The sequence below is a fragment of the Nyctereutes procyonoides genome, unplaced genomic scaffold, assembly GCF_905146905.1.
Source record: "Nyctereutes procyonoides isolate TBG_1078 unplaced genomic scaffold, NYPRO_anot_genome, whole genome shotgun sequence".
In the NCBI taxonomy this organism is placed as follows: Eukaryota; Metazoa; Chordata; class Mammalia; order Carnivora; family Canidae; genus Nyctereutes; species Nyctereutes procyonoides.
The window spans coordinates 29687731-29713850 of record NW_026575052.1 but is presented as its reverse complement, the minus strand read 5'-3'; the positions used below and the strand labels follow the sequence as shown (position 1 = coordinate 29713850).

At 41.7% G+C, this 26120-nt stretch overlaps 1 protein-coding gene across 1 annotated transcript in view; it reads left to right on the top strand.

The window, feature by feature from the left end:
- Positions 1-16312, top strand: part of TNPO1 (transportin 1) — a 61227-nt gene extending 44915 nt beyond the window's left edge. The window contains exons 19-25 of the mRNA XM_055331633.1: positions 182-280; positions 490-585; positions 3442-3517; positions 4397-4496; positions 7085-7159; positions 8037-8179; positions 10556-16312. Of these exons, the coding sequence (XP_055187608.1) occupies positions 182-280; positions 490-585; positions 3442-3517; positions 4397-4496; positions 7085-7159; positions 8037-8144 (554 nt within the window). The 3' untranslated portion in view covers positions 8145-8179; positions 10556-16312. The remainder of the gene's footprint in view (positions 1-181; positions 281-489; positions 586-3441; positions 3518-4396; positions 4497-7084; positions 7160-8036; positions 8180-10555) is intronic.
- Positions 16313-26120: the final 9808 nt, after the last annotated feature.

The following is a 26120-nucleotide window of genomic DNA, read 5'->3' as shown; positions in this document are numbered from 1 at the left end:
TCATAAAAAGTTTCAGTGGCCAGATATTGGCCTCTTTCACTTTCTTAAATATTATGAAAACCTTTTAAAAATTGCTATTTCTTGCCTAGATTTCAGTTTCTACCTAGTAGATTTCCTTTAAAGCACAATACACTGCTGTTGAAAAGTTTACTACATAGTTGTTAAAAAATTTTTTTTCTAGCTGATTTCATGCCTATATTGGGAACCAACCTAAATCCAGAGTTCATTTCAGTCTGCAATAATGCCACATGGGCAATTGGAGAAATCTCCATTCAAATGGGTAAGATCTTTTTCCCCTTTAAATGCACTGTAGTTTTTTAGACTCCTTAGTATTTTTGTAATTGCTTTTTCTTTTTAATTTAAATGAGTTATTTACATATGTTTATAAACTTATATCACAGTTAATAAAGGCAACTAAAGTATTTTATGTTGATATATTTTAACATTGAAATTTTTCTTTCTTTGTTTTCTCTTTTGGGGGTGATTTAGGTATAGAGATGCAGCCTTATATTCCTATGGTGTTGCACCAGCTTGTAGAAATCATTAACAGACCCAACACACCAAAGACGTTGTTAGAGAATACAGGTACCACATGACTGAACTGTTATGGTGAAGAGAAAACTATTTGCCTTTTAAGGTTAAGATGCGTAGAGAAACCAAAGCAAAGCTAGCTATAGAAGCACAGCTTATTATTAACGGCTGTTTGAGATTCTCAGTAATGATATGTACTGTTTTAACTGTATTGCATTACCAATTGTCAGAGACTTTCAAAAAACACTGTTCCTCTATTCTATGTGTTTTAATACTCCCTAGAATGGACCCCAGCTAAAATAACTATTGAACAATATGAATTTTAATTTTATGTTAATTCAGAGAGTAACTGGCAGCTGGGAAGTAATTTTTTTAATCTATAAAAATGAGACCAAAAATAGACATTAGTGTAGGGGCTATAATTGGTTAACAATGCATGTGTATTTCATATTTCACTGTATATTTTCCTTCAAATTGAGAACTTAGGCAGTATTTTGTGGGATTTTTATTCAGGAGGCTTGTTTCTCTTTTGCATTTATAGAGAGCATGTTGATATTAAAGAGTACCTTCCATACTATAGAACACATTTTAGGGTGATTTCTTCCCACCCTCCCTGAATTTTGTTAATAATGATAAAAGATGTGAATTTTGTTTTCAAATCAAGCACATCCTTTTCTTTATGTAACTAAGAGAATTCCAGTAAATATAGTCAGGGATTTACTGAAATACTGGATAAAGTTTAAAATAAGATTTCTTAAATAAGAAAATTTGTTTTCAAAGACATTTTAATTTTATATTTTTTGAATATAGAAAGTTTTTTAATGTGATTAAAGTTGATATGTTTATTGGTATGGAAGGAAATCTTTGAATTAAGAAACAGTTTTATAGCTGTTTGGCTGTATGGGTACTGTTTATATCATAAAGTGAATTAGATTGTCTTGCTGAAAAGTACAAAAATCTGTGTATTAGGATGGTTATGAAATCTTGTCAGGTTTTTATCTCTTTAGAATGCAGTACCTATACATGACATTCAGATTTGGAACACTTGCCATTATAAAATTACTGTTGAACCTAAAGAAACTTCCTATTTATTTTTAAATGTGAATGCATAACTGCAAATAAATGTTGAATGTAATGTATATTAAAGTTTCTTGTGGGATATCAGCTTGTGAATTTGTTATACAGTTCCTTTAACAAATTGGCTTTATTTATAAGTTTATATTCTAAGTATGATTTTACTCTAAATCAAAAGTAGTTGATAACGCCCATCAGGTTGACAGATTAAATTGATATGATTGAAAAAAACACTTGGGATTCACTGGATTAATCTTATCACAAGTGGCTGCAGAAAATGTTTCCATTTTTCCTTATCCAAAAGGCGGGGTGGGTGTTAATTACTAAAATAAGATCATTGTCAGAGGCTAATTAATGTCTGTAGATTTTAGCAGCTCTACATTTTCTTAATATTTCATAAAGCCAATTCCTTAGTGTATGCGGTTATTTGCTCTTTTTCCAATTAGTATATCCTACACTGAACTTTCTCAATGGACCATCATCTGCTTTATCGCATGTTTCATTGGATTGTTCATACTTGCCTGTTTAATGAGAATGTTGCATAGTTTGTGTCTTTTGAACATAGGTTTTCTTTCTCTTGCTTCATATGAATCTGCTGGATTTTAGTATTATCTGTGTAGTTTGCTTCAAGTAATCCTTAAAACATTTTTCTTTACCCCTCCCCCCCCACCCTTTTTTTATGAAAGGTTAACCTGTAAGTTTTTGAGAGAACACCATTAAAGCACCTTATGGTTTGTTTTCTGTTTGTATTTTTTTTCCCGTTGTGTATAAATGTATTTATATGTATGTACCTTTGAATTGCAGAATGCAGTTCTGAGTTGCAACTTCTTTTAGCTCTTCGTAAGTTTTAAAAACTTCCTGAATTTTGATGGTGAATATGTTTTGAGTAATTCCCACTTCGAAATTCTTTTTAAGTAAAGTACTAGCATGTGATCAGTATAATGTCTTATTATCTATTTTGTGCTATGCCTTTTATAGCAAAGACAGATTATTTGTTCCGTCCACATATCACGTCATTACAGTGGACTGTAAATTTCCTTCATGTCAAATACGGTTTGAAATTAGTGGGCTATTTGAGTTGTTACCATTGGTCATCACCATCAGAGGTTTATTGGAACGGAATTTGACACAGCACCAAATGATTGACCAATTGATTTATTCAGTGTATACTGCAACACCTAAAATTTGATGGTTGATTTTTCTATCAGGCAACAGTCCACTGGTTTGTTTTAGAAATGTTAACAAACAAACAAAACAACCTAAATTGGGATTAAATTCCTGGATGATTTTAAAAGATTGAAAATCACTTATTTAAAAAGACATAGAGAAGTAAAGAAATTTTAACTGTTTTAATTTCTGAGAACTGTGTTTGAGTAAACAATTCAGAAATGTAATCATTTACATTCACTAATATTTCTTGGGGGAAAAACATAGATTTCATTATTAAATTCTGAAAATTCAACTGGTTCTGAATGGAAAATCTCTAAATCCATGCATTTAATCGCTCATCTTTTTAATAACAGAGTATCTTCATATTAGATTGAGCGAGAAAAGCAATTCATCATGGTTTTTGGTGTTCTCTCAATCTTTAAAGTTTTTTTAATTCCTTTTGTTTTCCTTTTTCCAAGAGTATGCCATATATGTTGCTGCCCCTTATTTTAGGGGGTGGTAATAAACAGCACTGGTGAAATCTTATGTTTATTATCATACACAAATTCTGTTGGTTTCTGTTTCTGAGTTATTTGTTGTTTTTTCTTTATTTTTTCTCCTTCCCCCTCATTTGCTCATGTCTTGGTTGGCGTTTGGTGGTGTATAACCGTGATTGCGTTACCTTAGCAATAACAATTGGTCGTCTTGGTTACGTTTGTCCTCAAGAGGTGGCCCCCATGCTACAGCAGTTTATAAGACCCTGGTGTGTATTATTCAATCTTTTTTTTTTAATTCATTTTTCTTCACTCTTTCTTTCTCTTTCTATCTCACTTTTAGATATATTTTCAGTTGGTTACAAAAATCACAATCCTTAATCATTGCCAACCATGTGACTAATCTTGTCCTATCAGGTTTGTGAGGTTTTTCAGTAGCATCGTCATGTATATTTATTTTATGTTGTGGCTAACGACTAATTGATGCATGGGATAAGATTGTCACATGCTTGCTGTGTTAAAAAGCTTGATTATACATGAAAAGCATTTAAATATCCACCAGTAAAATAAAGATGCATGCAAATTCTATAAATTTAGGTTTTTGCATTGTTTCTTTTTTAGAATTAATTTGAAAACTTGGATTGCATTAAGAAATACATGTTTAAATTACGTTATGTATAAAAACCTTATTTGCTTGTTAATGTAAAGTTAAACATCTACACCATAAGTTGTATAACAGTAGTTTATATTGTGGCAGTATATCCTATGTTCTGCTTCTTTCAATTGATAATCTTTCAATTCAAGTCATTTTTAGTAGTGTTTAATGGAATACAAGTCATAATACAGTTTTAAAAATTCATAATTTACTCTTGGCTCAGCCTGATTAACGGTTTAGATAGATTAAAATCAGCTGTCCATTTTATAGATGCAATCTATTAATAAGAAAATGTGAATTTCAAGCCTTCCACTACATTGAGATTAGATGGGCCAGACATGCAGGAAGAATGAGAAATGTGAACTTGATGAAAATTCCTTGACTCTAAACATTATCTATACTGTGGTGCTTATTCCATTAAATACTGTCCATTAGTATTGTGATTGAACCTGCTTTTTACTTAAATGCTAAACTCAGTTCTATAATTTAATAGGTGCACCTCTCTCAGAAACATAAGGGACAATGAGGAAAAGGATTCAGCATTTCGTGGGATTTGTACCATGATCAGTGTGAATCCCAGTGGAGTAATCCAAGTAAGATGTCACAAAGATTTTCTAACTTTTAATGTTATGAATAATGAAATTTTAAAACGTGAACTTTTAAACACTTTAATTAGGAAAATGTCACATATATTACATATTTTTTCAAAGATACTAAAAACATTAAGTTCTTAAAAAGTTGTATATTTTCTAATAGTTTGAGATAATGCTTATGATTTCCTGAAACTTTTTTTGTCATGAAATAAATAGCACTGGGATACTAAAGTTATTATTCTTGTCTCAAATTAAACCAGAGCATTGGGATCCCTGGGTGGCGCAGCGGTTTGGCGCCTGCCTTTGGCCCAGGGCGCGGTCCTGGAAACCCGGGATCAAATCCCACATCGGGCTCCCGGTGCATGGAGCCTGCTTCTCCCTCTGCCTGTGTCTCTGCCTCTCTCTCTCTCTGACTATCATAAATAAATAATAAGTAAATAAATAAATAAATACATACATACATACATACCAGAGCATATTTCATCCCCATTACCTTTTTTTGCACACGCCTCCTTCCATTGAATATTAGTTTATTGAATTTGCAGATATCTACACTAAAGAGAGTGACCCAAGTAGGTTACTTTCTGTTACTTAAAAATTCATTAGTGAGGGGGGAATCCCTGGGTGGCGCAGTGGTTTTGCGCCTGCCTTTGGCCCAGGGCGCGATCCTGGAGACCCGGGATTGAATCCCACATCAGGCTCCCGGTGCATGGAGCCTGCTTCTCCCTCTGCCTGTGTCTCTGCCTCTCTCTCTCTGTGACTATCATTAAAAAAAAAAAAAAAAAACATTAGTGAAAAAAAAAGAAAGAAAAAGAAATTCACTAGTGCACAAAATAGAATACTGAATTAGCCATTGAAACTGTTTTAACTTGGAGAGCTTATGATTTATTCGTTTCTTAGTTTATATAATATCTAGACATTTTTAGCGTTTAAAAAAATTATTTGGCAAAAGTATCAGATACGAAATTTGCAAGACACACAAAACAGAGGAACATGTTGATTGGCGCCATGTGTACGAGATCAACAAAATAAAATGCAGGCCGTGGAACTCTAGGTTAAAGTATCCCAGGTTGCTCAGCAGATGAATTGCAAGGAAAAGAAAGTATGGGAGGTGTTTCCAGCAAAATAGCCTTTAATTTCCAAGACAAACATCTTTTAATTAATACCTTTGATACCTCCCCTCTTCTGTTAATGTGACTGTGTTGTTAATTCAGGTTTAGAAACATTATTAATTACTGGCTTGTAAGATTCAAATTAATGTGGTGTTAGGCATTGAAAACTTATAAATCAGAAGTGGAAAAAAATCTTTTGACTGTTTCACATTTGTAAAACAATAACTTAGTATTGAACCCGAACTATCTTTGGAAATAGTCCCTAGTTGCAAAAATCCCGTTCCTGGCATTAAGCTTTCTGGTTTTTTTCAATACTTAACTTTTTGTCATCTTAAGTGTGTTTTTTTAGAGTTGTCTGATAGAACGTATACTATATTAAGAAGAATCCTTTTCCCATCAGGATTTTATTATTTTGCTTGTTTTTGAATTAACATTGACTGTGAGAGGAACACATAATATGTGTGGACATTAAATCACTACCAACTTAAAGAGTTGGTTAGAAATCCCTGCTTTTTATATATTTTTATTTGAATGTGGTTAAAAGAAAATATCTTCAGTTTTATTTTTTATTAGTTACGTTTTTAATCACAAATTATAGATGTATGTGTACACATGTTAAATTTTTAACATCAGACTTTGATGTTTGAAAGACAATCATAATTCAAATGAACCATGAACTTTAGGCACATGGAATTTTATTTGCTTCAATATTTTATGCACATTCTTCAGTCACTAAATTTCAAAATTAAGCGCTTTGACATTTGTAAAATCTTAAGTAGTTGACAACAGAACATAAGCGATGTCTTCAGTGCTCTATTGATCTGTTTCAGTATGATAGTCAAGATTGAAAAATACTTAAACGAAACATTTAAAGCATATACCTGTTGTCTCCTTGTTCTTGTAGTGAGAATAACCCAATTTATGCTAGTAATTGAACATTGGATTTTTTGTTCCCGTTTGTTTGCACTGGGTTGGGTTGAATTAGGCATTATTTATAACTACATAATTAATTTTTCTTCTAAGTTTTTTTCCTTTTAAGTTTCCATTTGAAATTTAGATCTGTTCATCCCCATAGTTCAGATCAAGCTTATTTGGAATATACTTAGGTAGATTTAAATTATTTCTAGGCCAGTCAGAACTGTGAGATTATTGAATTTATGTGTTCAATATATGAAGGGTTTTTAAGTTGGTTGCTCATTTGATAGTTTCAGTCCGCTGCTGGTGTGCTACATGCTTACGAGATTGGGATTTTGTGATGTAAAAAGAAATAAAAAGGGCATTGAATTCCAATATAAACTGAATGAGTAGAGGTTCCTTGATGGTGGAACAATGAAGACAACCGTTATTTTAAAATTCCTTAAGCATAGTTGATTTTTTTTTTTTAAAGTTTTTTTGAGGCAGGATTCGGTCATGAATTCATTCGTTTTGCTGTATTTGACAAATAACAACCTAAGGTGTGTTTCCTGCTTGTTACAGGATTTTATATTTTTTTGTGATGCTGTTGCATCGTGGATTAACCCAAAAGATGATCTGAGAGACATGTTCTGTAAGGTAAGGTAACTAAAAAGTCTTTATGATGAACATATTGGGACTATTACAATCCTAGTTGGAAAGTGTAAATTATTTTTAAAGCTCATATGAAACTTAGACTCTCCAAATCAATATTGGTAGACTATATAACCTTTGTTTTTGGCATAGAAGTTGGCTTGATCTTAAGGTACAGCAGTGACTCAGTATCGGCAGCACACACACTTCAAAAATCTTTTCTTGGGCAATACCACGGATTCATGTGGTCCCATTATCACACCTTAGACAAAATAGCACATATTTTCAATGACAGCTGACTCCGATTTGGAGTATAATGTAAACTGTTGAACAAAGTAAATCTGAAGTGGTTTCCACAGGGATTAAATCTGTTTAGTTCTTTGTTTTAGTCACGTCCCTTTGGATTAACTCCAACCAGTACTCAGCTATCACAAAATAAGAAATCAAGTGAATCACTTGAATGCTCTGATACTGAAGTTCGTCAGCTGTGGTTGCGGACATGCACCTAAAGCTTTGTATATTTCTAATTTGAAAAAACTTAATGTGGCATGGAAGTTTTATGCCTTGGATGAATTCTGTACCGTTTTGTTCATTGTTCGTTACTATTAGGTCAGAGTTTGCTTAGCATACACCTGTTAGTGGGACCCTTGCTGAATTCTAAACTTTTCAAAGCAAAGCTTAGAATATATTATGAGGTGCTTTTAGGCAAGACACGGACAGAATGTTATAGAATCCAACAAAGTTTGAGAATCATTGTTTCAAAAGGGATAAAACTTTAGAAAAAGAAAGTCAATAAGTAGTGTTTTACTTAAGAAGCAATGCAAATTGTTGTTTTTCTCTTGTTACTGATAAATTAACGATTTTTTCTTTTTACTTTTTGCAGATCCTTCATGGATTTAAAAATCAAGTTGGGGATGAAAATTGGAGGCGTTTTTCTGACCAGTTTCCGCTTCCCTTAAAAGAGCGTCTTGCAGCTTTTTATGGTGTTTAATGTCATACACTTAAGCTGCAGTCCCATAATTAGGGGTAAGTTGCAAGAAGTTTGTGGAGTTTTTCAGGGTGAAGAGACTTAGGTCTACAATCTAAAATCACTGAGCAGCATAAAAGCTATATGTTTTCCACAGATATTAAATAAAACTATCTCATGCTATATTAGACTTGAAATTTGAAATTACTTAGGCTAGAGAATTTTTTTTTTTTAGAAACTAAACAAACTAATCCTTTTTTTTTTTTTCCTCCTGTAAGATTTCACCCAAATTCACCTGCGGGATAAAAATTATTTTGAAGCATGAATTTATAGTCCCTGATATAGCAAGGACTTCTGTGTTGTGAGCTTTAGGAAAGAGCCCACCAGTATTGCTTCAGTTTGGGGCTCAGTAGATAGGAATATTTAATACTCATTTTTTTTTTCAGTTTTTATGTTACTGAGCACCTACCATGCGGCCAGCACAGTATTTTAAAATTGTCTGGACAGTGGATGAGTCTTTTTGGATTTGGGGTGGTAGAGGGGTAAGTCCGTATGGACTCTTGTTCCTTCGGTTCTTCTGTACTGAAGTTGAACTAACAGTCCTTATCTCTTAGCTTCACTTCCTTCTTTGAGCTATTTTGTAAATAGTGAACTATATGTGATGCCAGAATCTAGCATATTGCTAAATTTATTTTACTAAATTGAGCTTAGTAAAGTAAGCTCAATAAACTTTAGTTATGAATACGGATCAGTACAGTGAACAGGGATACACTTCTTTAGGTCCTGAACATGAGCTGAGACATACTTGACTGGAGGGCCAGAGTGTGTACTCGGTGTGCATCCAGAAGATGTCCCCCAAACTTAATTATCTTCTCAGTTGGAATTTTTGTTGGCTCCCTCGCTTGTTTCCTTAGAGCTAGTTTTTAACCCTGGAAAGAGTTCCCCATCCAGGCTGTGTAACGTACAAGGCCGTGGGAATGGACTTGCAGCCTCTGGACTATCTCAGAGCCCTGAATGTGTTTTTTCCCTGTAGTTTTGAGTCTTTGTGGCTTTGGCTTTTGGGAATAGTGCTTCATTGTCTTTGTGTTAAATCATGAAAGTGGAATAGATGAGAATGACTCAACATCAAGGCCTGAAAGAACAGTGAGTGGAATCTTCAATTAGCACTTTCAGATTTATTATCTTCCGTGATCTGTACCAAGATGATCATGTTCTAAGACAAAGTATAAAATAATTACCAGTTTGCTAATTAGAGATAAAAGTGGATCAGTATCTTCTCTTCCTTTTTTATACTCTTTTTTTCAGAGGCAGAGAAAAGTTTGCTGCTTGCACTTTTCCACAGATGGGCTAATCGTCCTCTGTGAATTCATATCAGTCTTCATAAATGTCCAGTGTTTGGCATGAGTGGTTAGTAGGTTTTTGTTATGAAAGGACCACTATCGGGCACTGATTACAATATCCTAGTAATCTTATTTCTTAATGTGTTTCTTACCATTAAAACTGCTAGTGTTGAAAAAGTTCTCAACAGGAAAATCGTGTCTGAGAGCATAGGAAATGGCTGACTAGGATAGGATCCGAAGAATTATTAATAAATATCAAGAAGGCAGGTGTTAAAATTTACTTTTTGCTGAATGTAGTGACCTTAGTGCAGTGTGAATACCTTTAGTACCTCCTAAGCTAGAACTCACCAGACAGCCAACACACAGTAATGCTCCTTTATTTTTTGATTAATTAGATTTTTTGTTTGCTTAATATTGGGCATATTGTGAACCCCCCTAAAGGTAATGTTTTCATTCTCACCAAGTAAAGGATTATTTTAAAAAAGAAAACATTCTTTGATTTTGATAAAAGTACGGCAACTTGTTAAATAAGTGAGGAATAACCAATTCTATTGGAGGCTCCTCATGCAAAGGAGGAGAAAAAACGAGATGGATAGCATCCTACAAGGCATCCACCGGAATTGCATCTATATGATGTAGAGCTCCACACCTCTCTCTGCATGTCCCTAGCGTGGTGTCACTTATCATATCTGATGCCATGGCCATTGAAAACCATAGCGGTGGGCAGCCCGGTTGGCTCAGCGGTTTGGTGCCACCTTCGACCCAGGGCATGATCCTGGAGACCCGGGATGGAGTCCCATGTCGGGCTCCCTGCATGGAGCCTGCTTCTCCCTCTGCCTGTGTCTCTGCCTCTCTCTCTTTCTCTGTGTTTCTCATGAATAAATAAATAAAATATTTTTAAAAGGGGTGGGGGAGAAAACCATAGGGGAAGGTACCAAATGGGTTATCAGTGACTGCCCGCATGATCTTAGGCAGTTTGTCCCGTTTCTCATTTTCTTTAGTTAGAGATAGCATTCTTAATTAGTCTTGTGTTTCACTGGCTTTAAGAGAAACAAATGTTAAAATATAAAATTGTTTTGTTTTGTTTTCTTACAGGTCCTTCAGTCTTGGAGACTATGAGGGAGCCTCTGCACCCAGGGAAAATGTTACCCTTTACAGGGGGGAAGGGTAAACCAGTAGGGAATACAGTACAATCCCAACCCTACTGGGAGGGGCGGGAGGGAGGTGTTGCCGTCACTGTATTAAGTCGATGTTGGGAAACGTTTTAACATCTGGAGCCTTTGTGGGTGGAAATCTGTCTCCAATTACAACTCCGCACTGGATGTGAAGAAGCAAAAAACAAAACAAAACAAAAAAACAAAAAACAACAACAAAAAAAAAACCTATTCAGTCTACTCACAAAACAGTACATCCTGCAATATTATGGGGAATTGTACCAAAACAAGAACCACATAAATGATGCATAGGGATGAGAAAGAGGAAAAATTCTATAGCGCACAATAAAGGAAACCTAAGAATGGGGGTTACAAACAGTAAAGAAGCTTTTTTATTATTATTATTTAAAAATTTTTATAAATTTTCCCACATGTTGGGGCCTTGTTTTTGCATGCTGATGAAGAACTACACAAATGAAGCTAATAGAATTAAAATCAGCTTGCCTACCCATAGCAGAAGCAGGTTCTTGGAAGTTACAATTTAAGGTACCCCCAAAAAGTTGGAAATAAAACAAAACAAATTGAAACAATGAAGCACCCTGTGAAATGCCAAATGAGTCACTCCTTTTACCTTTGTGGGGTGGGCAGGGAGGGAGGAATAAATGGGGTTGGGCGTATCAGACTAAAGATTGACATCTTGATTTTGCATTAAAACATTAATGTAGTGGATATAATTTGATGGTTGTACTTCATTAGATTTAATTTCTAGGCCAAGATGTTCTTTTTTAAAGTGCAGTTTAAGGTTCAGGCATGCATTCTGGCTCATAGTGATTGAAAGTACTTTAAATTAGTGGGAAAGTAGCATGCTTGCATCACATAGAGTGAGATTGGTATTCATTTACCTCTGTTGCGCCAGTTTGTGTTGCGGTTTACCAATTCAATATAGCCCTGCATTTAAAATTCCTTTTTAAGATTTGTGGATTTTTTATTTTTATTAAGAATATAGATATAAAGTACTGTAGTTTACAGCTAGGCCTTGAAATATCTTTTTAGGATCTTGTTAGGCGTAAGATTGATATTGTATTGTGTGTAACCCGCACAATGTGGAAAGCTGATATACCTGTGCAAAATCCTTGCCTCTGTGCTGTCAGTGTGATGTGCTTTCTGCATGGTTATATACTAGTGATTTTATCGAAACTTCTAAACCTTAAAATACATGGTAAAAGATCTGTAAGAGGCTGCATAAATGTTAGTTGGCACATAAAGACAATTGTAGAAGTTGAAGACATGATTGCTCTATTTCAATGTTTATTCCCACTCAACATATTGCCTTCTAAGCTTTCTTTTTTTTGTTCAAAGCATGATCTTAAAGATATGTTTAAGTTAATGGATGTAATGCAGGGTTCCTACACTGTATTGGCGCATGTTGGTGGCCCTCTGTGCCCTAGATATATATGCACACAGGGTGCAAGTAAAAAGCTACAGAGTGAAAGTTGGTTTGGATCCTCTTCATTTCATTTGTTTAGCTTTTCTGTTATTTTTCTCTACTTACATGTATTCCTGTGAATAAATCCTTGTTAAGTTAACCCTTTACTTTTCCTTCCATGTGTATTTTCTTATATACTGTGAATGTGAAAACCTAACTGGTACACTTGATCTTGTGTCCATATGAAAGTGCAAGTCTTTATTAATTTGGATTGCCTGAACAGTGTATCCCATGATGATGAAGGAAAATGGAGAGATTTTTCTTTTTAACTCTGCTGGTCAGAGATGAAGCCACACCTTTCCATTTTTCAATGCTGCATATTTAATCTGCAACAAAAATGTTAAGCCATAACAACCTTTTTATATTTTAGTTTGTCACCTTTGCATTGCAGAATAAATCCTGAATAACCATTTTTATAAGCAGTTGCTCCTCTTTGCATGGTTCTGTTCTTCTAAAGGTGTTGAATGATACAGCCATTGCACCGAAGTTTGAGCTGTATGCGTGTGAATTTTAAAATACCGTTTCAAAAAAATTTCAGATGCATGGTAGCATGCAGAAAAGGTTTTTGTTATTGTGTGTGTGTGTGTATATGTGTGTATTTTTTTAAACATGTTCTTTCACTTTTTTTCCTCTACTTTGGCTTTGCAAATTTCAGTCTGTAGAGCCTGAAATTAAATCCTATTTTATAATGTCCAATTTTTTTTTTAATTATAAGTTGGATCCAAAGGGTATGTAGCATTTTGCTTTCTAGTACCTTGCTTCACTGGGAGCTCAAAATTTGCTTCATAGTCTTGAAAACCTGATGAGAGTAGCTGTTTTATCCTTAAATCCTAGTGATATGCTGTAGTTTTTCAAATATTTTTTAGAATTTAACATGAGAGATATCTTAGTATTCTGGAATAAGTAAAATTTAAGTTGAAAGAAATGGCAAAAGTCTTCTCTAAACACTTGACTAAGACAAACATATAAAAACAACCTTCAATAAAGGTATCTGGACCTGTGATTGACCATTTTATATTGACTGAAAAGCAATTTGTCGCCTATTCGGTTAAGAATTGGTTTCCAATTAAGCAGATATGTAACACAAGAATGTGCCCATTTTTGTCCCTTAACCTGTTTTTAAATTAAAAGGAATTTAATTTAAAAATAGACGGTAAAACTAATAAGTAAATACGACTGGCAACCTGATTGGGGTTGGATGTTTTGTGTTTCTCCCCTCCCCCTACCCCCAGGTTATTGTTTCTTCCTAATTTATATTTCAGATGCATAGTATAGCATAGGAATTTGCAGAAGCCATTTGAGTTATCTTTTGAGGTAAGCTCTGATTTAGCGTTTATTATTCTGATAAAACTAAATACATCATGGGATATATATATAAAGCAACTTAATTCTTGTGGTGTAGTTTTACTAGTTTTGAATGTTGACTGAATGTCTATGAACTTGTGTTTGTCTTTGTTACATTCCAGTGTTTTCTGCCTCTTGGCATGCTTAAAGCACGGCTTACTTCATCTGCTCCTTACACACTAAAGTGCTGTTAGTGTGCTCAACTACAGAAATAGCCGCTGCTAAGTGATGTAGATTTTCTACTTGAATATTTTTATGTTGTAGGAACCTCAGGAGGTCAGTGTTTACTGTTTTATATATGCCTTCTTTTTCCTGTTCGAGCTTCTCTCTTTGAAGGATTCTAACAGAACAAAAGCTGCTGATCAACCTAAGTTGGAAACAGAAAGTGTATTTAATATAATTTAAGTGCATGTTTGGCAGTTCAGTGTTGTAGTCAGTCCATTAGCACGTGAACTTAGTGCCACAGAATTCATTTATTCAGGAAAGAATTTTGCTTTTTGTATTGTCTAATCTCTTTAATAACTTCATACTGTGTAAAAAAAAATCACTTTTTTATATTTTTTAGTTGGTTATTTCCCAAATAATCAACATGTAAATAATCTTTAAGAGCCAGTTCTGATGCTTTACATTATTGCTACTTGATTTTGTGACGCAAGTTAGGTTCCAGAAGAATAGATTTTAAGACACTTAACCAAGCCATTACATCTTAAAAATGAAATAAGTAGCATACATTTTGTAATTAACATATTGATAAACACTGTGATTTTTTTTGTTAAGACTTTTTCATTGATCTGAATTGCTTAAATTGCATATATTGTAAAATAGGATCAGATGTATATTTTAAAATAATTTCAACTGACTTTCCTCTATTGAAATGCTGTGTCTACTCAGTTATGGAATATTCAGATACAAGTTTTATCTCAGGTGAATACTCTTGTATCCTTTTTGCTTTGGTGACATATGCTTATAAGGGGTGGTCATCCTTTGTTTCTTAGTGTATTTCATGAAGAATCTTTGCATTTAGTCAGATTTTCCAGTTCTTATCTAGCAGACTAGGGTGATGATATAGACCCCTCCTGGCAAGCCTTTTGCATGCAGGTTTACCTTGAAAGTGAGCTCAATTTGGTCCTCCTTTTCTCCAAACCTTTAAGATAGGGAAATGGATTTTTTTTTTTGTCCTGTATTAAATCACCCTGCATAGCTGAAATGCCAGAATTAAACTAATTATCTCTTAAGCCCTTTAGTCTAAATTTAACTTAAGGCCTTTGCCATAAGAAAAAAAAAAAGTGGGTTTTTTGCTTCATATAATTAATCTATATTATTCATATTGAATGTATTAACATAACGGTGCAAAAGACGCTCTTCCCAAGAGAAGAGTGTGCCATGCATAACTGCAACTTAAATCCTTCTTTCGTAGTACTTTAAATAAAACACACACAGCTTTGCTTATTGAGTTTTTGTCTTTTGCAAATATTACAAGGGGGAAAACACTAACTGTTGCTACTAGTACTGTTACTGAAGTGTAGGCATTGGAATCTTAAAACTGTGGTCTTCAGATTAAGGGATAATCTAGATGAAAAATCAGATCAGTAAAGCGCTGTGTAACAATATCATCTAGTAATTAAGCCGTGCAAGAGCATTGTATACCTACTTAGTACATTTCATACTGTATTAAATACGGAGATATTTCTAATGCCTCTGAAATTTTGCATAAAAGTTTCACTCACTTGTACACTTTCCAGGTGACTTGTGACTAATTTTTTCAGTCTAATGTAGACCTTTCCCCCATTGGTATTACTTATATGTAGAGGATTCTTTATCTTTATGCCTAATTATTATACATGTTAATTTTAAGATATACATTTAAATTATAGCAACTGTTTATTGTGATTTGTATCCCAGAATGTATTGTGTTTAAAAAAAAAAAAAAACTGTATGCATGATTTTGAGGGAAGTTAAAATGGTGATTTTTTTTTCACCTCTTGTACATTTTAAAACCATACCAAATCTATTTGCCAAGCATTGTATCGCTAATTAGGAAAATAGTATTTTCCCTCTCATTACAATTTTTGTTCATCTACCTTAGAGTCCCCTTTTACTATGGCTTGGTATTACGCAGAATTAGCTACTTTGCAAATCTAATTATCTTCCTCAAAGCCTACTATAACATGGTTAGCCTATAAGGCAGTGTTTGTCCCCTCCTAATAATACCAGCCTCCTGAAGGGGTTTCGCTCTACTTTCCCCGTATTACCTTATTGATGTTTTCCTATGTGGATATATAACCAAATTAAGATTGGATGATTTTTATGGAGATAATAATTAGACAATACTGTATAATTAATTTTACTTAATAGATTATCATCTGTGAGAAGAGATGTTTAAACGTGGTTAATGACTTCACTTCATATTATTAAAGCAGTTTTACAATTAATATTCATGTTAACATTGGGTGCAATAATTTAGTAGTTTTAGCTTTAGTTATAAATAACTGGATCTTTCTGCTGACAACTTAGGTTGTATGAGTTATGCTTAAAAGCTTTAAATCTGATGTTTCCTGTACCTGCCACACTATGTTAGAATGTGTCCTTCAAATATATCCTCCTGCAACTTCTCAAACTGTACTAAATTGATATTTCTTGAAGTCTAACTCTGTGCTAACAGATCTTCATTTTAAATAGAATATGGTTTTAATTTTTGATAAGCTGCTGAATTTTAAAGAGAGTTTTTTGGGGCCACCAAATATTTTGGATCATGCAGAGAATATATATTGTACTGTAGTAATTTTGTATTTACATTTGTATGATGTGACATAATAGATGTGAATGTTAATCACTGCTTGACTATGTTAATAAAGTTGTTTAACTATAGATGTTTCACTCTGATTTTTAATGAAAGGAAATGAGCTTTCTTTTCCTCCCCCCCACTTTGGGTCTTGATAAGTCTTGTGTTGTTTTTGGGGTTTGGGGTTTTTGTTTGAGGGGTTTCTTTTCCTTAGCTTACACATTGAACACTCTTGTTTGACAACCATTTTTAAATTGAGTATTTTTTTATTTGTATAATTTAGTAAAAAAAAAAATTTTTGCCCCATGTTTTACTTTAACTGCTGTCGGTGGTGTGTTTCCTAAACAGCCAATTGTAGGTTCAGTTCTTGGTGGGCGAGGAGGGAAAAAATACTGCTCTGTAAAAGGAATTGAAAGACGAAGTCCTGAATAAATAAAACCGCGTACGGATAGATGGCATGAATGTGTATGAATGTGTGTCCTATTAAGGCTCCCTATTTATCCTTCAAAAAATTCAGGCCTGTGAATTTGGAAGTTAATACGACCGTCTTCGGGTTGTAGTCCAGTTATTACAGTTGCATGTGACTAATTCAAATTAAACATATTAATACATTTCAGGGGAAATGTGTGCACAGCTGTTGAGTGGTCTTTTTTATTTGAGATTTTAGGACATCTCAGAACAAGGGAGGAACCTGAAATTAGATGAGTTCAACCAAAAAAAAAAAAAAAAAAACGTTAAGGGAAATGAGGCTCCTCCGACTTCTTTCCTTTTGTTACCTGCTCATGGAATATTAGAAACTCCGTCGTGTTGCAGAGAAGAAGAAAAAAGAAAAACAGCTTTGAAATCTGGGTGGTATCTTACTCTAAAATACAAACCACATCTTCACGAAAGATTCCGGAATCTGGGCCGTGGGTTGTGGGCGAAGATGCCCCGAAGCCGCCGAATTATTTCTCAGGATCCCCATTTTTGCGGCAATCAATCGCAAAAGAAGTTGTACCCGAAGCTTAATTAAAAAATAATAATAATAAAAAATAACCTTTTTTTGGTAAGTCTCTAACATTTTAGGGAAACTGAAATACAGACTTGATGTTTTCACTCTAAGCGCAGGTCGTGGGCCGCGGGCGCTGCTGGGGAGCCGCCGCCGGCCCGGGCCCGGTTTCCTTCGAGGCGCCCCCCGCACCCCCCCAGGTTCGCGTTGCCTCCTGGGAGACACACGTCCTCGTCCTGGGAGCCGCCGGCCTGGGCGCCAGGAGGACGCACACCAGGCGCGGACGGGCAGCCACCTGCTGCGGGACGTAGGGTCCCGGGGCTTCCGGGGCACCTGCGGGGCCGGGAGCCGAGGGCAGCGCCCTCCGTGCGCTGGGGGCCGCGGGGTGACGCGGGGCCGATGTGTGACGCGGGGGCCGCGGGGTGACGCGGGGCCGATGTGTGACGCGGGGTGACGCGGGGCCGATGTGTGACGCGGGGTGACGCGGGGCCGAGGTGTGACGCGGGGGCCGCGGGGTGACGCGGGGCCGATGTGTGACGCGGGGTGACGCGGGGCCGATGTGTGACGCGGGGGCCGCGGGGTGACGCGGGGCCGATGTGTGACGCGGGGGCCGCGGGGTGACGCGGGGCCGAGGTGTGACGCGGGGGCCGCGGGGTGACGCGGGGCCGAGGTGTGACGCGGGGGCCGCGGGGTGACGCGGGGACTGAGGTGTGCCGCGGGGTGACGCGGGGCCGAGGTGTGACGCGGGGTGACGCGGGGACTGAGGTGTGCCGCGGGGTGACGCGGGGCCGAGGTGTGACGCGGGGTGACGCGGGGATTGAGGTGTGACGCGGGGGCCGCGGGGTGACGCGGGGCCGAGGTGTGACGCGGGGTGACACGGGGCCGAGGTGTGACGCGGGGGCCACGGGGTGACGCGGGGCCGAGGTGTGACGCGGGGGCCGCGGGGTGACGCCCGCTCCCTCGGTGGGTGTCCAGCCCGCCCTGCCGTGTGTCCCGCGCCCCGGCTGCCGAGGGCGCCGCAGGCTCCTTCCGTGCAGGTGCCCGTGGGGGGCGGCCGTGGCGGCAGGGAGGACAGTGCAGACGGTGGCTGTGGAGCCCGAGCCTGGAGGAGGAGCCCGTGGCGCTCCCGCCGAGCGCAAGCCAAGGGAAGCTGCAGGCGGGCCTCGCGGCGGTGGGGCACGTGGAGGGCGACTGTCACCCGCGACGTCACCAGGCCGGGCACAGGCCGCCTGCGTCCGGGGACCGCGGGGGGTCCTGGAGGTGCCTTAGGGGAGGGGTCTGGCCGGCCCGCGGACGGGGGGCCGGGGGAGCTCCTCCACCGGGTTGGGTTTGGGGAACTCAGGCCTGTGGACACGAGGCTGGGGGCGGCAGTGGAGGGCAGGCCCCTGGGGTCCGGGAGGCGACCTGGCCGCAGGCGCAGAGCTGGCAGCGATGACCCCAGACCCCCACGCTGAGGTCCTCCGTGGTGGAGCGGGGAGCGCCCCCCGCCGCCCTGGTCCCCGAGCAGCTGCGCTTCTTGGAACCTGACGTCGTTCAAGGAACGTGGGAGCTTTCCAAGAGCATAGAGGTAACAGGGCTTCCCCGACGATGAGCAGCTCGTGTGTCTAAAGTTCAAATAAACTGGCCCAAAAGATGAGCAGCGGGTGTTTGTCTCAAGGCAGGAGCGTCCCAGGGCTGCTGTGAGGGAGCAGGAGGTGCCAGCAAGGCCAGGCCGTGCCAGGAGGCTGGGCCCGTCCCAAGATGCTCACTTCTTTTTTTTTTTTTAATGTTTTTTAATTTTTATTTATTTGTGATAGTCACAGAGAGATAGAGAGAGAGGCAGAGACACAGGCAGAGGGAGAAGCAGGCTCCATGCACCGGAAGCCCGATGTGGGATTCGATCCCGGGTCTCCAGGATCGCGCCCTGGGCCAAAGGCAGGCGCCAAACCGCTGCGCCACCCAGGGATCCCTCACTTATTTTTTTTAATGACACCTGCAGAGGTGGAACTTCAAGGACGGCGGCTCCGGCCTCGCTGCCAAGTGGCTCAGGGGTTAAGCATCTGCCTTCACCTTCGGGTCAGGATCCTAGGGTCCCAGGATCGAGTCCTGCGTCAGGCTCGGGGCTCAGGGGGAGCCTGCTTCTCCCTCTGCCGCAGCTCGTGCGCTCTCTCACTCTCTCAAATAAGACCTTTAAAAAATAGCTCAAAAGAACCAAATCTGGAAACCTCTAAATACACATGAAACTAGTATATGACACTTAAGTGAAAAAAAAAAAAAAGATGGATTATTTGACAACTGTTGAGCAAAACTGGGTAGACATTTGCAAAAAAAATATATATATATATCCTGCCTCATATTGAGTAAGAAAATTCTAGATAGCTCTACATTAAAAACACTAATAAGAAAACCGAGACTAACGACTATATATAGTCTTAGTGTGGGAAGGTGTTTGTAGGTCGGACTCCCTAAAAGTCTCGAAAGATTAGTTTAAAAAGCCTTAAAGTCTCTACATGACTAAGTAAAAACTTGGAAGAGACTTTGCAGCTCCTTTCACAGAAAAAAAGGGTTTTCTTAAATTCTAATGACCCATCAGGCAGTGCCAGCGGGGAAGCAGGCAGAGGGCGGTAGGCGTCCACGGGATGAACCAGCTGCAGACGGGGCTGGATGCGGCACCTGGTGCTCTCCGTGCAGGTGTGCTCACGTGGGTGAGTGTGGGGCCACGGCTGCCCCATGCCCTCCCTGGGGATGGGAGCCCGGCTCCGGACGCCGCCAGTGGGAAGGGCAACCTGGGAATGTCAGAAAAGGAGATCCCCGGGGGGCTCAGCGATGGAGCATCTGCCTTTGGCCCAGGGCGTGACCCCGGGGTCCCGGGATGGAGTCCCATGTCGGGCTCCCTGCATGGAGCCTGCTTCTCCCTCTGCCTGTGTCTCTGCCTCTCTCTCTCTAGCTGTGTCTGTCATGAATAAATAAATAAAATCTTTTTTAAAAAAATAAAAACATAAAAACATAAAAAAGAGGGCACCTGGGTAGCTCACTGCTTGAGCATCTGCTTTTGGCTCAGGCCGTGACCCCAGGGTCCCGGGATCGAGTTCCGCATCGGGTTCCCTGCGTGGAGTGTGCTTCTCCGTCTGCCTGTGTCTCTGCCTCTGTCTCTGTCTCTCATGAATAAATAAATAAAATATTTAATAAATAATAAAACCTTAAAAAAAAAAGTCCTGAACACAGGAAGCCAGTCGCAGTAGGACACCTGCAGAAAAACCATCTCCATACATACAACTCAGAAACAGCCAACATTTGTTACAGGAGCACAGGAGCACAGGAGCACGGGTCCCAGAGAGCCAAGGCGGTCGCCGGGAGGCCGGGTCAGGGGCTGCTCTCCAGGGGGCCCGGGGATGCGGCTCAGGGACACGTCCCAGGCCTCCCACCGCGCGTCCTCCTCTTAGAGCAGAAACGGACGGGCACTGAGGAGGCAGCCACGTGTCCAGCAGCGCTTCAGGGGCACTTGGAGCCGTGGCCTTAGGGACCGAAGAGCTGTGAGGACTGACGGCCCGGCCCCGGCGCCCTCGCATCTTCCACGAGGTCGGGTCAGCATCCCCCGGCCCGGACATGGGGCCCACGAGCTGGCGGTCTCCTACCGCGACCCCCTTGCCACAGCTGGACCCCGCGCAAACCCTGCCCCCCTTCCAAGGCCCGCTGTGGACACGAGGGGCGGAAGGAGTTAATGTGGTTCTTTTTTTTTTTTTTCTTAAACTTTAGGATTTTAGGAGAATTTCTTTTTGTTAGGCCTCCTCCTGCTTTGGTCAATCCTTGTGCATTCTCTTGAAGGTTCTGGACACACACTTCGATGCTCTTGAGGTCCCTTTAGGCCTGAAGTGCATCGGAGGAGGCTTGAGGCCGAGGTCGCCAGCAGGTGGGGCCGCGCCTGGCCGCGCTAGGCCGGTGGCGCAGGAGCAGCTTTCCGCCCCTGCGGTTCACCCCCAGTCCTCCTCCAGGGAGAGAATCTGGAAGGCTGCCTGCCCTTCCTGAGCGCGAGCTTGTGCGCGGCAGCGTTCCCACGTCGGGCCACACGGAGCCCCCCGACGGGGCCTGGGTGCAGAGTCCGCAAGCCAGGAAACCCACCTCACGGCCCAGGGGCTGCGGAGCCCCCTGTGCTCCGGAAGGGCCCCCCACGCAAGGCGTGCTCCCCCCTCGCTCGGCCGTGTGCTGCTACCCGCACGGACCCCCAGACGCTCGTCCATTCTCCGGGGCCCAGCCCAATGCCGCCGTGGCTTGTTGCTCAGATTGTTCCAGCTTTGACGTCCGGGAACTCTGCCAGCTCGATGTCTGTACGCTTTGACAGGTGTCCCCCATCCTTTCTTGTTTCTGTCCTTAGCCCTTGCTCCCGTCTGGCCCTAAGTGATGCTCCGGGCTCATCTTGTGTTTTCCTGCTCCCGCCAGGCTCAGCTGGTTCCCCGAGGAGCCCCCCCCCCCCCCCCCCGCTTTTATTGGCGATTGGGACTTCAGCCCCCAGGTCCGGGTGCGGGGCGTGCTGAGTGCCCTGCGTCCTCTCCCTGGGCAGGGCGAGGAACCCACAGATACGCACTAGCCCATGCATACGCGCCTACCTGCATTTATTTCCGTGCCAGTATGTAAAAATCAACATTTTTTTTTAAAGATTATATTTATTTATTCCTGAGAAACACACAGAGAGAGAGAACCAGAGACCGAGGCAGAGGAAGATGCAGGCTCCTGCAGGGGGCCCAACACGGGACTCGATCCCGGGGCCCCGGGGTCACGGCCTGGGCCCAAGGCACACGCTCCCCTCAGCCCCCCAGGGGCCCCTAAACCAACACAGGTGTATAGGGGTCCCTCCAACTGTAATCCGATCCAGCCCCCGCCTGCGCTTGCACCCCTGCCTCGCTCACCTCGCACCTGCTGCCCTGAGAGACCAAACCCCGCGGCTGATGCGGGCCGCACCTCACTGGCTCCCTCACCTCTGGTGACCCCATAAAGTGGTTCCAGGATCCGTGACTCAAACTGCTGACCACAGCGAGAAACCAGCTCGCGCTCCCTGCCCCGCTCTCGGGACTCGGCCTTGGGCTCGGCGGGAGTCCGCGTCCTCCTCACCCCACCCCGAGCTTGCCTGGTGCTCACCCTACTGCTTAGACACAGAGGCCCTCGTGTGTCCGTCTGCACCTGGGAGCCCATCTGCGTCCCCCCAACTTCTTGGTTGATTTCTTTTTTAAAAAACCTGCCTCCAGCGGGGCGTCTGGGGGGCTCAGTGGTTGAGCATCTGCCTTGGGCCCAGGCCGTGACCCCGGGGTCCCGGGATCGAGTCCTGCATCGGGCTCCCTGCAGGGAACCTGCTTCTCCCTCTGCCTGGGTCTCTGCCTCTCTCTCTCTCTCTCTCATGAATAAATAAGTAAATGTCTTTAAAAAAAAAAAAAACTGCCTCCAGTAAATATCCTATGGATTTTGACAAATGTAGCACATCATTTCTCTGCCACCCTGTACTATGCGGGACAGGACCGTTCAATACCCCAAAACCTGTCCCTGTGAACAGCTACGCTCTGTCACTTCAGGCCTTGGCCACCTCCGGTGTTTTCCATCCTTACAGTCTTGCCTCTTGGGCAACATCCTATAAATGAGTCATGCAGTGGAGAGCTCTTGAGTCTGGCTTCTTTTACTTTGGATAAATGCTTCTAGGATTTATCCACACTGCATGAATCGGGTGCTCATTTCTTGTTGTTTTAGGGGTTATTCTGCTGTATGAACGTGCGACAGCTTACTTTTTCCTTCCCTTGTCGAGGAACATCTTGGTCATTTCCAATTTTTGGAAATGACGAATGAGGCTGCCCTAAACCTGCACATACAGGTTTTTGTGTGAACATAAGGTACTCCGTCGGGGAAAATTGTTGTTTGGGGTCTTTAGGTGCGGGGGTAATTGGTTACACAGCGATAGTAACTGGTACTTTCTTTCTCCCCTGAACCACTTGAGAGTAAGTTGCAGGTGTTGCCTTATCTGTTCATACTTCAGCAGGTATCCCATAAAATACGCTCTTGCCTGACCACACAAAAGTAAACAAAATTAGATTCTAATTTGCATGCTGATTCCAGTTTTACCCATGGTCCCAATAATGTCATTTATAACAAAATAAAATGTCCGTATCCCTCCTTATAGTCAGGCAGGTGTGTGTCTCTTTTAATCGAGAACTACTCCACAGTCATGGTCTCTCATGATATTGACATTTTTGAAGAGGATAAACCAATTATTTTATAAAATGTCCCACAATTTGGGTTTATTTACTGCTTCCTTACTACAAGACTCAGAAATATGCATTTTTGGCAGATGCCAGTTTGTGCTGCTATTAGTGATGTCAACTTTGATCTCTCTCTCTCTCTCTCTCTCTCTCTCTTTTTAGAGAGCACACAAACACATTCAAGGAAACTTACAGATTTGCTTAAACGATGCTTTCAGATTTGGGACTTTTAGCATTAGGGTGCTTTTATATATATCACTGGTGGCCGACAAAATTGTACTATCTATATCTATCTATCTATCTATCTATTTATATTTTAGAGAGAGAGAGGGAGTGGAGACAGGGGGTGGGTGGGGTGGGGCAGAGGGAGAGAGAGAATCTGAAGCAGGCTCCATGCTAGGCAACCAGGGGCTCGACCCCACAATCCTGAGGCCATGGCCTGAGGTGAAATCAAGAGTCCCATGGTTAATCGACTGAGCCACCCAGGGACACCAACTTTGATCTCTTAATTAAGGTGATGTTTGCTCTATTTCTCAACCATCAAGTCACTATTTTTCCCTTTGTAACTGATAAATATCTTGTGGGCCGATAGTGCGAAATTATGCACATATTCTGTTTTAATGAGAATTCACTCCTTCATCTCAGCATTTATTGATTATTCTCTCTTTTTTTTTAAGACTTTATTTATTCACGAGAGACACACAGAGGCAGAGCCAGAGACACAGGCAGAGGGAGTAGCAGACGCCCTGGGCCGAAGGCAGACGCCCACTGCTGAGCCACCCAGGTGTCCCATTTTATTGATTTTTTAAAAAATATTTTATTTATTTATTTGAGATAGTGAGAGGGAGCCAGTGGGGAGAGAAGGGGAGAAGCAGGCTGTCCCCTTAGCAGGAGGCCCGATGTGGGACTTGATTCTGGGACTCCGGTGTCACCCCCTGGGCTAAAGGCAGATGCCCAACAGTTGAGCCCCCCGGGCGTCCCCCGAGTGGATTTCTGAACAGATTTTTTTCTCTTACCCCCAGTGTCATCCATACCCACTGTCTTGCATCCTGAGGTCGGAAGTGACCGCTGCTGCTGTGTCCTGGGTCCACGAGCCGCAGAAGAGGGGGGCAGGTAGGGCCCTACACTCAGCACACAGTAAGGAGACCAGGAGGAGCCGGGCCGCCCCGACCGTCCCCCTTCAGCGACCTGGTGCCCTCCTCACGGAGTGAAGTCCCCCCAGCTCCACCCTCCTGTTCCCCTTGGGGACAGTCCCGCAGCCCCACCCGCCTGTGCCCGTGGGGACGGTCCCCCAGCCCCGCCTGCCTGTGCCCGCAGCAGCGGTCCTCCAGCCCCACTCGCCTGTGCCCGTGGGGACGGTCACCCCAGCCCCGGTCACCTGTGCCTGCAGGGATGGTCCCCCGGCCCTGCTCGCCTGTACCCGCAGGGACGGTCCCCCCAGCAGCCGGGTGCCCCCAGGGCAGCGCTGGTTCCCAGGTTCCGGGCTCCGTAGACCTGGATGTCTCCTCCCCAGAGGCTGTCGCACGGATGGCGGCGGATCGGCCGGCTCAGAAGCTGCTGTCACCCCGACCTCCTCCTCCTAGGCCCGCAGGCAAAGGAGGGGCACGATGTCCCCGGCAGGCCCGACGGTCCGAAGCAGCGCCCCGGGAGCAGGGAGGGACCCCGGCCCAGGCCCCCCGGGTGCTGCTGCCACCCTCCGGTGCGCATCTGGGAGCTCGCCCGGGTCACAGCCCCGGGGACGGTGGATCCTGCGACGGCCGCTGGCCTCCTGGGGCTCCTAGGGCTTAGCCAGCGGTGCTGCCCCACGTCGGAGAAAGGCCCTGAGGTCCTTAGGTCCTGTCAATCATACGCCATCAGGATTGCCCGGGGCATTAAAATGTTATGATTTTAACAAATTAATAAATTACGATTGACTTAATTGTTAAATAAACAAGTAAATGCACTTACTTATTAATTACATTTCTTTGGCTTGTATGGCTTGATGTATATTTTCCATCTTTTTTCTTTTTATGTTTCTTTTTTATTTTTTTTATTTATTTTTTTTAAGATTTTATTTATTTATTCATGAGAGACACACAGAGGCAAAGACCCAGGCGGAGGATCACACCCTGAGCCAAAGGCAGACTCTCAATCGCTGAGCCACGCAGGCATCCCACTTCTTTTGTTTATCTTTTCTTTATCTTTATATGAACCACTTGAAAATGGCAATCGAGGGACGCCTGGTGGCTCAGTGGTTGAGCGTCAGCCCAGGTTGTGACCCCGGGTCCTGGGATTGAGTCCCACGTCGGCTCCCTGCATGGAACCTGCTTCTCCCTCTGCCTGTGTCTCTGTCTCTCTCTCTTTCTGTCTCTCTCTCATGAATAAATAAATAAAACCTTAAAAAAAAAGGGAAAGAAAATGGCAATCTGAAAGCATATTGGATTTGCTTTTAAAATCCAGTCTGACAGTTTTCGTCTCATGAGAGTTTAATCCTTTTGCATATATTATGATTACTGCTGTGTGTGGATTTATCTCTATATCTGTCTCAACTCTTTCTCTCCTTGACTTTTTTTTTGGGGGGGGGGAATGATTAACCTTTTTCTTCTTTCTTTAATCCCTTTCTTTCCCTATTAGTTTGAAAGTTGCATTCTTTTACGGTGATTTCAGCTATTTTAATGTGCATACCTAATATGTCATCCAAGGCTGTCT